General features: G+C 50.3%; 1 protein-coding gene across 3 annotated transcripts in view; it reads left to right on the top strand.

The window, feature by feature from the left end:
* LOC119173491 (solute carrier family 13 member 2-like) overlaps window positions 1-16,149 on the top strand; it is a 98,784-nt gene that overhangs the window by 66,812 nt on the left and 15,823 nt on the right. For all 3 annotated transcript variants that reach the window (XM_075889835.1, XM_075889834.1, XM_075889833.1), the window contains exons 5-9: window positions 92-237; window positions 4,129-4,192; window positions 5,390-5,527; window positions 7,590-7,709; window positions 8,330-8,518. In XM_075889835.1, coding sequence (XP_075745950.1) covers window positions 92-237; window positions 4,129-4,192; window positions 5,390-5,527; window positions 7,590-7,709; window positions 8,330-8,518 — 657 coding nt within the window. The remainder of the gene's footprint in view (window positions 1-91; window positions 238-4,128; window positions 4,193-5,389; window positions 5,528-7,589; window positions 7,710-8,329; window positions 8,519-16,149) is intronic.

Raw genomic sequence — 16,149 nt, 5'->3', positions numbered from 1 at the left:
ACAATTGTCAATGAATGCTGGCGCTGGCTAAGCGATGATTATGTCGACTTGTGCTGCCATAGCTTAATTTTTTTTTCTATCCGTGCGCCAGGGTTTTGCTGGGCCTGATGTCCATCACGGTGTTCATGTCCATGTGGATGCCAAACACGGCCGTGGCCACCATCATGGGGCCCATGGCCATCGCCCTCGCTGCCAAAATGGTCGTGCCGTCTTACCACCAGGTGCCAACAAACGAGTGTAAGTCTCACATCGCACGTGTGCACTTTTAGTACTTGTCACTTCGCTCACCTACGCTCCCATGCTTAGCAACCCTGTGTGTGCGTGTCTGTGTCTTGCCTTGTATGTCCACGGCAGAACGTGCGCTGCTTGAAGTGTGCGGAAGCGCTTGTTCCAGTCGCAGGTTCATGCTCGCATTCTCACATTGGTAACGGTCGTGTCGTGTGGTTTCCTGTATCCATGATGCAACATATAGAACGGTGGCCGTATAGTCGCCAGTCATACAGCTTAAGTGCGCGTTACGGGCGTGCCCCGAAATATGTGAGCGAACCTGGCTTCTTCTGTTTAGGCACCGGTGACGCGAGCGCCAGCAGCTGCACTTGTAAGCTCTTCTCCTGCTTAGCAGAGCTCGGGTGCTGAGTCACGGTGGTGGGTCAAGCTAACCGCCAGTTTACGAGAATATTTACTGGCTATGAGCTTGGAACTTGGCGGGGTGTGGTATAAAACGCTGCCCTGGAGAGTGTGCGTCATGCTTTGACGTAGAAAAATCGGTGTGCGGGGCCGATTTAGTAATTCAAGGTGCGCGGGAATCATGATGATGGTGATAGCGCTAAAACTATAAGCGCGCCCATGCGCGTGCTCGTGCGCGCACCACGTGAAAAAGCTCCCGAGCCACGGGGACAGCTCGGCTCACCCCAGAGAGCAGAACGCAAGGAAAGGTTCGGGCCACGCCCCGGCTGCTCGTTCTGACCCTCCGTGTCCGGGCCTCGTCCCGGCGTTGAAGTCCTCGGCTGCGTCCTGGACTGGGCATCGCCCCACCTCGCACCCACGTTGGTCTGAAGCGGCGTTCGTCACGGCCAGCTGCTGTTCTGGTCTCGGAGCGAGACGCTGTCCCAGCTCTGTTCGCGGCAGTCGGCGGTACGCTGTTCTCGGTGGCAAGCCCAGGCGTTGACCACCGTACTGGGATGGCCCTGGCGGTTATCTTCTAGACCGAGCCCCACCTCGGTAGGAACTCCGCAAGCACCAGGCATCGCGCCTCCTGACTACCAGAGAGCTCAAGGTGAAGAGCAACGTTCACGCCCCAAGAGTAGAATGTGAGTGAACGAACAAGAACAATAACTCTCTTCGCGTAGGACCGTTAGCGCGTGTATATCTGTGTGAGTTTATGTTGTGTGTATCCATTTGTCCGTCTTCGTGTGTATAAAAGTCTCTCGTTGTCCTCGAACGTCCTCTGTCCTCATCTGGCTAACCTGCGCCCACAGTTGCCCACAAATTTTGGCGAGCCTGCCAGGATAGATCGGCCTTACCTTCTTGCCGAGAGCCAGACGGGCGGGACGAACTGATGGATTTAGAGAAATTGCACGCGATCGGAACGGACATGGGTCTAACAGGATCGGCACTGCAGGAATGGGTTGACGCGGAGCGCGTTATCGAAAGGTACCTTCGTGCGCAAGTTCGCGACGAGCAGCGAGAAAAGATAGCGCTGGAGGAAAGACGGCTGCAAGCCGAGGAGCGCGTTTTGCTGTTGAAGCTAAAGTTGCAAGAGCAGAAGACTGGTTCGAACGCGGGAGAGATAGGAAGACCGGCAAACGATGACGCAGCGTCCCCAGCTGTAATGGATAGCTGTGGCCCGCACAAGCTATTGCCACCGTTCAACGAGATGCGAGATGACCTCGACGCATATCTGCAGCGTTTTGAGCGCGTCGCGGTGTCTCAGGAGTGGCCTCGGAGCAAATGGGCCTTTTCGCTCAGCTTGTGCCTGACGGGAGAGGCGTTATCCGTGATTAGTCGACTTGACTCTGCTTCCGCCACCGACTATGATCAGGTGAAGGCAACATTGCTGTTACGATTCCGGTATACGGCTGAAGGATACCGCGAGAAATTTCGCAAGGCGAGACCAGAGGACAAGGAGACGGGGCTCCAATATGCTTCTCGCATAGCAGGTCATTTCGACCGTTGGATGGAGCTGGCAAATGTCGAGAAAACATATGACGCTCTTCGCGACGTAATGATTTCAGAACAGTTCATGAAGGGATGCTCACCCACCCTGAGGGTATTTCTCAAGGAGAGGAACTGTAAGAAATTGCACTCTTTAGCGCAGAACGCAGACTGCTTTCTGGAAGCCCAAGATTTGTTCAATTTGGGCAAGGATAAGCTATCTAAGGAGAGCTCAGCAGATGCTCGTAAAGCAGAAACTGCTAAGCGCCAGTTTAAGGGCCAAAGTCTCTGTTTCTTGTGCAATAAGACAGGGCACCGTGCGTCTGAATGTTGGTCTCGGACAAGAAATAACCAGTCAGCAACAGGCTGGTCGAGTGGCAGAAACGGTTCGTCTGTGGAGACAACTCGAACCCAGGAAAAGCAGTTGGCGTCGTGCGCGCTGTCACCCAAAGAAGGAGACAACGCTGACACACCGGAGAAACCGGATGAAGGGTACGTCGTACTCCAGACTGGGGAGACTATCCCGGTCGTGAATATGACGTCGACGCATACCCCAACTGTGGCTGATGTCGGAACTCTGCCTGTAGTGAGAGGATTGCTTGAGGGCAAAACTGTATCTGTACTTCGAGATACGGGATGCAACACGGTAGTGGTACGAGAAGGGCTTGTCCCGGAAGGGAAGTTTACGGGCACTACAAGTCCGGTTTTTCTGCTCGAAAGAAACTCGTGCCACAACCAGGCTACCTGTTCTGAAAGCCACTGCCACCATCATAGATAAAGTGACGCTTGAGGAATACCAAAGAAATGACCCATCGTTACGGCAGTGTTATGAGAGTCTTGGTAAAAAGTTAATAGTAAAGAATCGCGAAACCTGCTTCTTTCTTGTAGATGGTATCTTGTATAGGAAACACAAGCTACTCTCGGAGAAGGAACTCGAACAACTGGTCGTACCGAGACAACTGCGAGAGACTTTTATACACACGAAGACGGACAAATGGATACACACAACATAAACTCACACAGATATACACGCGCTAACGGTCCTACGCGAAGAGAGTTATTGTTCTTGTTCGTTCACTCACATTCTACTCTTGGGGCGTGAACGTTGCTCTTCACCTTGAGCTCTCTGGTAGTCAGGAGGCGCGATGCCTGGTGCTTGCGGAGTTCCTACCGAGGTGGGGCTCGGTCTAGAAGATAACCGCCAGGGCCATCCCAGTACGGTGGTCAACGCCTGGGCTTGCCACCGAGAACAGCGTACCGCCGACTGCCGCGAACAGAGCTGGGACAGCGTCTCGCTCCGAGACCAGAACAGCAGCTGGCCGTGACGAACGCCGCTTCAGACCAACGTGGGTGCGAGGTGGGGCGATGCCCAGTCCAGGACGCAGCCGAGGACTTCAACGCCGGGACGAGGCCCGGACACGGAGGGTCAGAACGAGCAGCCGGGGCGTGGCCCGAACCTTTCCTTGCGTTCTGCTCTCTGGGGTGAGCCGAGCTGTCCCCGTGGCTCGGGAGCTTTTTCACGTGGTGCGCGCACGAGCACGCGCATGGGCGCGCTCATAGTTTTAGCGCTATCACCATCATCATGATTCCCGCGCGCCTTGAATTACTAAATCGGCCCCGCACACCGATTTTTCTACGTCAAAGCATGACGCACACTCTCCAGGGCAGCGTTTTATACCACACGGGGCTTGTTAAACTCACATGAGCACAGCTGAAGTAACCATTTTATCTTAGCCCTGTGTTTCAACAGGTTTCAAAGAGGTTTCGAGTGGTCTCATGATGATGATAACTAGTGCGATGACGTCGAGCGTGACGCTTAGGAACAAAGAAAGCTAGCTAAGGACACGAAATAAAAATTGTGCGCAGCATTGAATGGAAATCATTAACACACTTGGATTATCCCAACGTTTTTCTTGTTATTTTAGCAATTGCTGTTATTGGGTGTTTTTAATTTACTTTACGCTTTTACCACAGGTTTTAAGCAGAATGGCGACGCCGGCGGTGATCACTTCGAAGTCGGGATCGGCGCCGACCCTAGGTGAGTCACCAGTTACAATAATAACCGAATGAGTCTACCTGTCACAATGTATGGAAGCCCTCAGAAACAGTCAGACATGTCGATGCACATATTGGTATTGTCTCTGAGCCGGCAGTGGAGGTGATGCTTTCAGACTAGTTATCGTACATAGTGTGCGAAGTATGTTGTAGGCTTGTTTCAATAGAAAGGTTCATTACCAGCCTCAGCATGACATCTGCTATAGTAAACATTAGCGAATTAAATAACTTGCGAACTGCGCTAGCTTCCTGTATGTACAGCGTGAACATTTGAGTGTCTTAAAGCTGCCGCATTTATGCGATCTTTTGTTTTTCTATTCTATCGTTTCAATGTATCCCTGTGGTTGGGAGGCAAATGTTTTGTTGCATGTGAAATAGCTCGTGTAATGGATAATTCTGCAACTTTGTATGCGTTCTGTATCCACAAGTGGCTCCAGAAGTCGATGAAACATTTTGCTTAAATAGCAGCGCTACCGCGAAAAAAGAATAGAAACACAAATGCACGCTATGAATCCTGGTGCTACAGCGCGTGTAAATAAAACTAACGTTTACGACAGTGTTCTTTTTTGTTCTTTTTTAATTGTGGAGCATTTCTTAGTCGCACGATATCACGCGTCGTACGTCGGCAGTGATGTCCGCAACCTCACTGTTCATGCTCGCGTCTCGCGTATCGTGCCGCAAGCTTGCGTCTCGTGCCAACCGTTCGTTGCCCCCCCCCCCCTCTTCTCTCGCCTCGCAATGCCGACGCAGCCATCGTCTGCTAGTACAAACCGACCGCCCGAGCTGCACAACCCTTCATTGGCCACCGCGTATATGTAGGCACTGGGTCGCACATCAGCGTCCCACCAGTGCTTGAAGGAAACGCTTCTCATTCATTCAGTGATTACGAATAATAAAGACAAAATAAGAATTATGCATTCCGAAGCCATACCTGATTACGCAAAATTCACGCGATACCCCCACCACTCTGCGACGGGTGTACTCGTGTTCGCCCCGTGGGAAGATGCGGACGGCATATTTTTATATATGTACGCGTGTGTATACAATCAAGGATTGAGATTGAAATGTGTTCTCGTTGTAATGGAATATTGCTCTTGAATTTTGCTTGTCTCTTTGTGACTACCGCTATTTTTTCCTATATCACGACATGCGTCCCTGTTTTTTTTTTCTATTTCATCAGCGGAGCATTGATAAAGAAGAACCACGATCTCCTCAAGAAGATATTGCTGCTTTCGATCGCATACTCGTCAAACATTGGCGGCACCGGCTCCATAATTGGCTCGTCGACCAACATACTCTTCAAGGGCATTATCGACGAGTGAGTGTTAATATCCAAGCGTCCGTCTGACAGATGGATGAGTGGGAAATGATAAAATGCTATCTCAGATTGCCTGGCGCTGCTATTGTTTATCCACCTTGTGACGCACGCTGAAGGAAAATGATGACTTCGATCTCTGTGTTGGTTACGAGGTGCAAGATCAATGACGTAAAAATAAAATACGAGCTTGTTCTACCACGCGTAACGATCAAGTCGGGCACGTGCCGTTCGGGTGTCATTCGTAAATCTTTTCTCTGTTGTCGTGTGTGTATTGCTCCATCGGCGTCCAAAATAAGACATCGAATAAGTAAAAACAATGCAATGTAGACTGGCGGATTGCAACCCTCTTCTGTTTTTTTTTCTACTCTGTTAACAGCCAGGGTTTACTTGTACTGATTCACTATCCTTTCTTTTAGAGCTCATTTTATAGACCGATGAGACGCATGTTATTGACGTCACATTGCATGTAGCTCACATGGCATTTCGTTAGTGACATCTCATGCTGCTGCGTATAACAGTGATGGATAGAAGCAAGAATAAAAGAAAGAAGGTTGGTTTACGTTGACCAGAAGAGCGCCTGGTTTGCTGCTTTGAGCTGGGTTAATGGGAAAGAGGAAGAAAGAGATGAAGGATATATAAGGGTAAGATGAGATGGCATAAGTGTGCGGACGCGCCCTAACGGTCTCACTCAAAGACGACCGCGCGGTCTAGCCGCCCCCTATTGGGACGTCATGATATATGTGCTCACTGAAACGCTGTGAGGGGAAATTGGTTTGTATGTACACGGTCGTCCTTTATAAAAAGGAACACGTGAGCGCGTGGCCTGTTCTCTGTGGCTGCAGCTACCTACAGCACCATCAACCGACAGCTGAAGAAAGCACGTCCATTTCTTGGGTGCACCGTCTATTGTCAGAACAATGCCCCGCCGCGGTGGTCTAATGGCTAAGGTACTCGGCTGCTGACCCGCAGGTCGCGGGTTTGAATCCCGGCTGCGGCGGCTGCATTTCCGATGGAGGCGGAAATGTTGTAGGCCCGTGTGCTCAGATTAGGGCGCACGTTAAAGAACCCCAGGTGGTCGAAATTTCCGGAGCCCTCCACTACGGCGTCTCTCATAATCATATGGTGGTTTTGGGACGTTAAACCCCACATATCAATCAATCATATTGTCAGAACAAAACGGAAGTGTTATCTAGCCGGGCTTGTTCAGCGTCCGTGACTCGTTGTTTTCTCTACCAATACATGTCGCCAAAAGCTGACGTGCTTTTTTTGTCTGTCGGATGATCGCGCTGTAAGCAGCCGCAGAGCGCAAGCCACGCGCTCGTTTATTCCCGTTCATAAAGGATGATGGTGTACATGATACGTATATCGACACGTGCTTATTTTAACAGTCGTTAGTTTTTTCTTCACTGCATTTCATTTTTTCTCAAAAGAAAGGCAGGTTCTAGATAGCTTTTCTGGAACTGAAAACACCGCGTTACTATATCTCTTGCCAATCTTACTCAAGCCAGGGAAAAGATTATGGACATATGGCCGCCACAGCATTATGACTACACTGCAGCAATCGATAGCTTATAACGTAATTTCTTTCTAACCACTGGTGTCGGGATGATTTTCATTTTTGATGCATTTCAACAGCCTCTCATTTCTTTTCTAGACAGTCAAAAAACTTGCCATCTGCTTGACTAATGTATTATAAACTGACGTGTTAGAACTTTCGTATGGATTAGCACGTGTTCCTAAATGATATCCTATACTTTCTTATGCGCTTGTGTGCTACGCCTGGCACTGGTTTCCTGTTTCGCTTTTTCAAAATAAATCTTCCTGTGTCTAGATAGCGCTCAGTCCGCGCCCTCTGTATTCCTTGCGTCTTGAAAAGGGAAAGTTTGGCTTGCCGGAATGCTTGCGTGATTGGCACTTCATCAATCATGCTAGCATTCCGACAAGCGAAACGTTCTGTTCTACTGCAATTCGGTTCCTATACCAGACCTCATTATTGGATTAATTCCACTCTCGCGCAGGCATGGCGCTCTTTCTCTAACGTTGATTTTTTTTTTTCACCAAGGCTTTTTCCTCATTCCACGGAGCTCACATCAGCCACTTGGATGCTCTACAACGTTCCCCCTATGATTGTTTGCACCGCCATCGGCTGGATTTACCTCTGGCTTGTCATCAGAATTAGCAGGTAACTGAAACAAAAATATTGCTTTTTCATCGAGACTTAGTCGGATTATGAGGAGAATTTCTTATAGCATTTCGAAACGCAGTGTTTACTTCTCACCTTTCTTACGGCGCCGTCAAGCCGAACTTGAATTCGAATATTTTCATGGTTCATACAACATAAATTTTGCTCTTTCGTTTGGTGCAGTGCTTTCGTGGCTTATATTGGTTAAATTGTCGATGGCACTATTTACGAGCAGGATAATTTAGACGATAAAGGAATGAACAAACGAACACCCAAGAAAGAAAGGTGGTGTTTTCATAATAATTCCAGCAGTTACAGGGTGGTTCTAGCTGTGGTCAAGAATGTAAATAGTGTTTCCTTGGAGGAATTGTTCACTGCTCCAAATCGCTAATTGCACGCTGTAGTTATCTACTTATAGTTACAAACTCGCAAACCTAAATTAACTTGTTAACGCCTGCGTGGTAGGTCATTAAAATCTTACTCACAGGGCTAACTGGCGTGAACATACATAAAGAACTATCGCGTTAACCAGCAGCACCCATATGTAGAACGCGTGTTCGCGACGGGTATGACAACGTGCTTCAAGTTGCATGATCGCAATACGTATATCCATGTTCCAGGAGAAAGGCTCACTGCCTGGAGGCCAAGAACGACATCCGGCGGGAAATCCAGCAACAGTACAAGAGGCTGGGCTCCATCAGTTTCGCCGAATACACTGTGCTCATCATACTCGCCGCTGTGATACTCGTGCTGTTTTTTTACAAGCCGCACTTCATGACGGGCTGGGGGGATCTCATCAAGTACGGAAGGTGAGTGCACGTGATGTCTCCCTCCTCAACGCGGGCTTCATTTGTGGCTGCTCGTTTTCGATATATACACAGTGAAACATCACTTTAACGAGCTTCAAGGGAGACTATATATAAAAATGTCCGCTACAGTGAAAAGCTCGCAAAATTGAAATAGCTATGTTTACTTCTTATTGAAAGCTAATTACAACATCCGTTGTTAAAAGGAGATTTGGACCCTTTTATTTCGAATGCTGCTAATTGTAATGTGACTATCTGCTTGATTAGCATGAGTTGAAGAATTCCGTAGTTCTTTGCCGCACCTGTTCATTTAGGACTGCGCTAGTCATGAACTGAGCCACTGTGTCCAAGCTCTGATAAACGTTCTCGGGCATAATACTCTGGTGGGCAGTAAAGGACTTCACTTCTGCCAAGTGCAATCGGCGTCAAATGAAATACGAAGAGCGGAACGCGTGCCGCAAGAAATACAGAAGGTGCAGAGTGCACCCTCCAGAAACCTCCCTAGACAGGTCCCTCCGCACATCAGGTTCCCTAGAGTCCGATATAATTGCCTCGTTTCTGATTGTGATATTCGAAACGAGCCCAACAAAAATAAAAGAAAATTATTAAAAGTGCAACGACCAAAAGTGCCTGGTGCGCTTACGCCGGCGTCTATGAGCACCATATCGGAAGCTGGAATGCGAGCAGAAATATTGCATTGCAAAGACAGTGCTGCCAAACCGGCTGTGCGGCGCACCTGTTAGTAATTATGACTGGACGGAATGCACTATGCCGTTGCTTGGGCCATGCGTTCCTCTGCTGACGTTTCATTTGATGCCGGTAGTAGATAGTTGCTTCTCTAGGTGAAATTCTTGGTGCTTACTCTGCAAGGATCCCTTCCTCCTCCTGCGCATCCTCTTCTTTTTTCTGAGGTTGGGCGCTCGCTACAAGTTAAGGGGCAAAGCTTCTTAAAGCGGCACCCGTTCGTCCCTCGTAGTAGTGCGTAACATGTCTTACGCTTTGACCTGCAAGGTGGTGCCGGTGGGACATTTCTCCTGTGTGTTGTTGAACCATAAAAAATTTTCAGCGTGCGCGTTAACTAAAAGCTGAATTCTCCTGTCTCTCATTCCCCATTAGCAGCCTTTGGCATGTACATTGAGCACTATCTGACAAGAAATGGTTGCAGCGTTATACTCGCTGGGTGTAACCTCATTGGTTTTAGAAAGGTTTAGCCAGCGTTGGGCCGCAGAGCCATGAACTAGTATATACCATGAACTGGAGGTGGTTAAAGGTGGGAAGTAGACATGAAGCGCAAGCCGTAAGAAAGTGTGTGTGTGTGCCACGTCTCGTTTATTCCTTGGAATGTCCGCTGGATGGCGGTGCTTCTATATGCGGATTATATGATGAAAAAATGCGAGATGGTGGTACTTCGAGTGTTGACTAGATGGACGAACGGACACACAGACAGATGCATGGATGGACGCACAGATAGCTGCAAGGGCTGATGGACGCATGGACGGACGCAGGGGCGGATGCATGGATGAACGCAGGGCTGTACGCACGGATAGACGTGCGGACGCACGAACAGACGCACGCACGGACAGTCACACAGATGGACGCATGGACGGACGGAAGAAAGAACGAATGGACGGACGGATGCTTCGCCCCGTGCACTCTCCATTATTCACCCCGTGGATATGCTCCCATTTTTTTTTTCTTGGTGTACAGTAAGGGGCATGTCTCAACGCGAGAGTCGCATGTTACGTAGTCAAGAGGCAAAGCTTCGTGTGGCGCGCAGTTGGCGGAACTACTCGCAGAGACCATGATTGAGCTATGGTACAGAATGCGTGATTTTACTTGTGATCAATATGACTGGGGAGGCTTTGAATGGAGTCACAGAATATATTCGCATAACCGAAATGCACTATGTGCTATATTTAGTTGAACTGAAATGTGTTAGCATGGGGTCCAATGGCGCTTCGGTGGGTTTTAAGAAAAAGTCCGTGGAGCCTAATGCTGAAGGAGAAACAGAGCAAAAACGAGACGAAGAAAGAATAACCACGCATCAGGAGCTTTCAGTATCATGTGCCAACATGCCCTTCAAGATGCCCACCTGCAACTGTATGGTTAATTAATTGACGTTGGTTAAAGTGATATTTACTGTGCATACTTGCGTCTGGTACCAGTTAAAATAAGGTTGCGCAGTTGTAACCTGCAGTTGTAACATGCACCTGTAAAGCCGACCCACATCGTGTATTGTAACCTAACTTCTGAGTATAATATGTGCAGCATATATAATGAGTCTGTACTGATTGATGCCTTTCAACTTAAGGTATACAATCAGAAACGAGCAAACTCAGTTTTGTATTAGAGTTTCCTCGGAGCTTAGGTTCACGTGGCTTTAATTCCTGGGAAATTCCACTTTCACAAATACGAGAGATAACTAGCTGCTCGATGTGATCCTGTTTACAGAGAATCGAGTCGAATTCACAATGCGCAGCCTTGATATTCAGAGCGTAAATCTACGCGCACCGTAGACAAAGCTGCTAACCATCAATGAGCCATGACAGGCACTTCGCGGAGCTCTGAAAGAGCTTTTGAGGATCAGTATATCCCGTGAGGACGAATGTTATCTGACACGCTTGCGTTAACGTAGCTGCAAAGAAGTGCTGGCACGAGGTTACCCGGCAATTAGTGTAACCTCAGTCTTAAAAGGCGCCTTAAAGGGCCACTCACCAGGTTTGACAATTTTGAGCTGACAAGCGCAATGCGTAGACGAGGCGTTCATGATCACGTCTGCCAAAATTTGCAACGCTACGCGCTGTGGAAGTGGGTCAAATTTCAAGATGAAAGCTGCTCCCCCTACCCTCTACCGGCGCACGCGTAGAGAATGAGGAGGGAGACGCGGGCGCTTCGCGAAGTGATCGGACGCGACGCTCATCGGCTCCGTCGATTTTCGGCTGGAACCGTGCTCTCTTCAATGTGGCTGCTCTAAAACTTGCGTGACTGCATCTGCCAAGTCAGCAAGATTCTGGGGACACCGATCTCACCCAGGTACGCCCAATTTTCGGCCACTTCGAGCAACTTTGCATCACAACGTAGCGAACGAGCTAAGCCTCACGGCGGCGGCTCCGCCGCTGCTGGATGCGGAGACGCCGCTCGGTCAACTCCTCAACATGGCGCTGCCTGAACTACGTGGCTACGACCCTACGACTCTGTCGTGGTCGTATATCCCGACAAATCCATCAGACGACGGCCCATCCACCATTTCGGCGGAGCAAGCCGACATTTTTCAACTCGTCGAGGGTCGGCGTCGCCGCCGAAGAAACGCGGAAGGAGCGTCTGCACTGAAAACTCCTCTCAGCAATTCAGCCACTGGAGACGCTCGTGCTCCATCTCCTAAAGCTCCACAAAAGACTTCACCAGTCTCCAAGTGGACGCCGAAACCAACGGTCAGGATGAATCCTGGCGACTACGTGATCGTGCTCAAGCCACGCATCACAGTAGCCCTCAAGGCAGCGTTTCAACAAGGTGAGCTCGGCGCTGCCATTTCCCAACTCATCGGAAGGCAGCACATGAATGACATCAGCATTTCTCCCAATTGGGAGCAAAACATCATCATCTGTGGCACGCAGAATAACGAGGTGGCTCAGAAACTGCTGTCGGACTTTCAAATCAACACCAGCAAAGGACCGCTGCCGCTTCGCGGTCACCTCAAGCTCACCGGTGATGTGTGTCGCGGCGTGATTTCTGTGCACAACCTCGAAACCAGTGCGTCTCTGAAACATAGTGTGCAGTGGCGTGGCGGTGAACTAGTCTATGCGCGCAAGCTGGGGAACTCCAACGTAGCTGTGTTGACTTTCGCGGGAAGGAAGGTTCCGCGTTTCGTCCACTATAACGCAGAACTGACTCCCGTCAGGGAGTACAAGAAGACAGTGCCAGCGTGCTACCGCTGTGGTGCACTGGGGCACCGGGCGGATATCTGTCCCAACCCGGTCACCGAAAGATGCAGCCTTTGTGGCCAAAACGTGGGCGCTGGTCCTGAGGGGATGGCCCCCCACGAATGCAACCCAACGTGCATAGTTTGCGGGGGTCCGCACCTCACCAGCTCCCGCGAATGCACTGAAAAATTCATCAGGCTTCAGCAACCAGGGTCCAGGACATCGGGGACCCCAACAAAACCAAAGCACCGGTCAACTGGCAAAGTGCCAATTCCTGGCAAAGCAGCAACGGCAACGCTACCACCTGGCGCGGCGGAATCTCCAGCTCTCGGCGCTCCATCTGGCAACGCTGCACGCAACCAACCCAAGGTGGGCAGTTGGGTGGAGGTCGCCTCCTCTCCACCTCCTTCTGCCACAAGCACTACCGAAACACAAAAACTCAGGCATGAGCTCGCCCTTTTGCGATCTCAGAATGAAAAACTAGCCAGCGAACTTGACTCGCTCAAAACCAATCTCACTACTAAACCCTCGTTGAGCGACGAAGAGGAAAATATAACAGACAGGGAGATTCCTACTACTGTAGAGAGTCGCGTCGTGGCCCTGGAGACCCAGGTGAATGCAATAGAAACACAATTGGCCGACCTCCCCAAAATTATCCACGACACCATCGCGCGTCATATGGAGACTGTCATCGCACAGGTGACACAAACAGTAACTCACATTATCCAAAAGTGGATACAAGACAATCCACGCGTCCTCAAGCGCGTAGGGCCAATTAGGGACGTTAATCGCCCCTCAAAATTTAACAGAGTGACTCCAGATGAGTCGGACTTTTCTGAAGACTCCAGTACGTCAGCACAGGGTGCTGGTGAACTGAGTAATCTTAACAACGCAACCCCGCCCTCTATCTCCGAACATGGCCTCCAACCCTAGGTCGCGAGCCAGAGCAACTCAGCCGTTGTTACTAACACAGTGGAACTGCAGAGGTCTCAAGAACCACAAGAAGCGGGCTCATTTCCGCCTCTATCTTGAGACCTTTGAGTTCCTTGTTGCCGTGGTTGCCCTTCAGGAACCCGGCTCGGACGTCAAACTCACAAATTACACTACATTTCAACACAACCCGGAGACATGTATACTTGTTCACAAGCAATATACCGCCCAGGAAGTCACACTCCCCACAACACCGCCTTTCCCATACACAATGGTGTCGGTGCTGCCTATAAGGCGATCTGACCCGCCTGTTCATATTTTAAACATTTACTGTCCCCCAAAGCTTAAGAACGTCACGTTCAGCGAAACTTTCACACAAGCTATGCAGGTGGCAGGACGGGACCCCCTCCTGATCGTCGGCGACTTCAATGCCCCAAGCAGGTTATGGGGTTACCCACGAGAGGACACGCGTGGAAGGAAGCTTGCGGAACTTCTTTCTACACTTGGACTCACCCTCCACACTGATCCCGCCAGCCCAACACGTGTAGGCAACTCAGTTCAACGAGATACTTGCCCGGACCTCACAATTACACGCAACATACGCCATGCCGACTGGCTGAACACACAGGACACTCTCGGTAGTGATCATTGTGTATTAAACACAACTGTGTACATGCGTCCCTTAAAACGCCCACTTACACAAGCTCGTATCCCAGACTGGACAACTTTCCGCACCACTCTACCTATTGTAGACCCTCTCCAGTCGGGATACGACACCTGGTCTAAATCACTGACGTCTACACTGAAACAACACGAACAGCTGATACAGCTCACGGAAACTCAAACGGACGTGGACAACCACCTCCTCCATCTTTGGCAGGCCCGCCGCAGCCTCACCAAACGATGGAAAAAACAGAAACATAACAGACGCCTCAAGAAACGCATCCTAGAACTCACGGAGCAAGCTGCGGAATATGCTGCTCAGCTAGCCGACACTAACTGGGTGGACAGGTGCAACACGGCTGCACGCCAGATGTCTGGTCGCAACACGTGGCGCCTGTTTCGCGCTCTCATCGATCCAACACAAACACGCACGGAAACTCAACGTCACTTACATAAGGTCATGCACAACTTTACAGGAACGACAACACAGCTGGCAAACACGCTCAGGGACCGATACCTGTGCACCACCAAGGACCCCCGGACGGCCGCATACTCCTACGCAGGCAAAAAGAACACGCAGTTGGACACCCCGTTCCAGCTCCACGACCTCCAGGCGGCCTTACGCAAGATGAAGCGTGGCACTGCACCAGGGCGTGACCAGGTTACGGTCAAACTGTTGGCCAATCTTCCCGACGCAGCCTACGCCACGCTCCTCAAATACATCAATAGCATTTGGGACGGAGAAACTCCTCTCCCTCTTGAATGGAAATCAGCTCTCGTGACCTTCATCCCGAAGGCAGGTAAACCTATTGACGTGGAGAACCTTCGCCCCATCTCCCTCACGTCTTGTGTCGGCAAGCTGATGGAAACGATGGTGCGCGACAGACTCTCCGAGTTTCTAGAAACACAGCACACTTTTGCGGACACCATGTTTGGATTCCGCCCTCAGAAGTCAGCCCAGGATATACTTCTACAGCTCCACCATGACATATTAGATCCTGTTGAATGCCCCCACAATGACAAGGTAGTCCTGGCCTTGGATCTTAAAGGAGCATTCGACAACGTGAAGCATGAGGTAATCCTTGACCACCTCAGTCAGACCAACTGTGGTTATAAAACATTCAATTATGTTAGACAGTTTCTTACAGACCGTCGAGCCTACATACGCATACAAGATGAGGAACATGGGCCTTACGTCATCGGCTCGAGGGGAACTCCTCAAGGCGCGGTCCTCTCTCCTCTCCTATTTAATATAGCCATGCTTCATCTTCCCTCCAAATTGGCTTCTTTACCAGGGATACATCACGCTCTTTACGCGGATGATATCACGATATGGGCCACGCAAGGTAACCTGGGTCACATGGAGTCATGCCTGCAAGCAGCAGCGACTGTAGTCGACGACTACGCAACCTACTGCGGACTCCAGTGTGCCCCGGCTAAGTCAGAATTTGTGCACGTACGTCCCTCCCCTCAGGACACAACTCAGCTCCATATCAGTCTTCCCTCGGGACCGATCCGTGAGGCCAAGGAGATCCGCGTCCTTGGCCTCTTCATACACCACCAACGCAAGGCCGACACCACAATAGCCAAACTTCGCACGGTGGGAGACCAGGTGGGCCGTATGGTCCGCCGGGTCTCCAACAAGCGGGGCGGATTACGTAGCAGGGATGCAATGCGGCTTGCCCATGCTTTCGTAACGAGTAGAATACTCTACTCGACTCCCTACTTGCACCTACGCAAACACGAGGATGATCAACTCGAGGTCATCCACCGTAAAGTTATCAAGCGGGCTCTCGACCTCCCTATCACCACGTCCAACCAGAGACTTCTGGCCCTAGGCGTGGTGAATACCTACCGGGAACTTCGAGAAGCCCACCTCGTTAACCAATACACGCGCCTTGCACAGACCCATTCCGGTCGCTGCCTCTTGGACCGAATACACATCAAACACGATTACTATATTGAGGAAAGGGTGAGAGTGCCAGAACCTTGGAGACGCGCCCTCCGGGTCCGACCCCTTCCCCGCAACATGTCCAAAGAAAACCACAGTGGTCGCCGCCAGGCGCGCGCGGAAGCGTTGCAGCGACACTTTGGTCAAGAGGAACACGTGTGCTACGTGGA

The sequence above is a fragment of the Rhipicephalus microplus genome, chromosome 3 (genome assembly GCF_043290135.1).
Source record: "Rhipicephalus microplus isolate Deutch F79 chromosome 3, USDA_Rmic, whole genome shotgun sequence".
Lineage (NCBI taxonomy): Eukaryota > Metazoa > Arthropoda > Arachnida > Ixodida > Ixodidae > Rhipicephalus > Rhipicephalus microplus.
The sequence above is the reverse complement of the archived record's forward strand: the minus strand, read 5'-3'. Positions and strand labels throughout refer to the sequence as shown.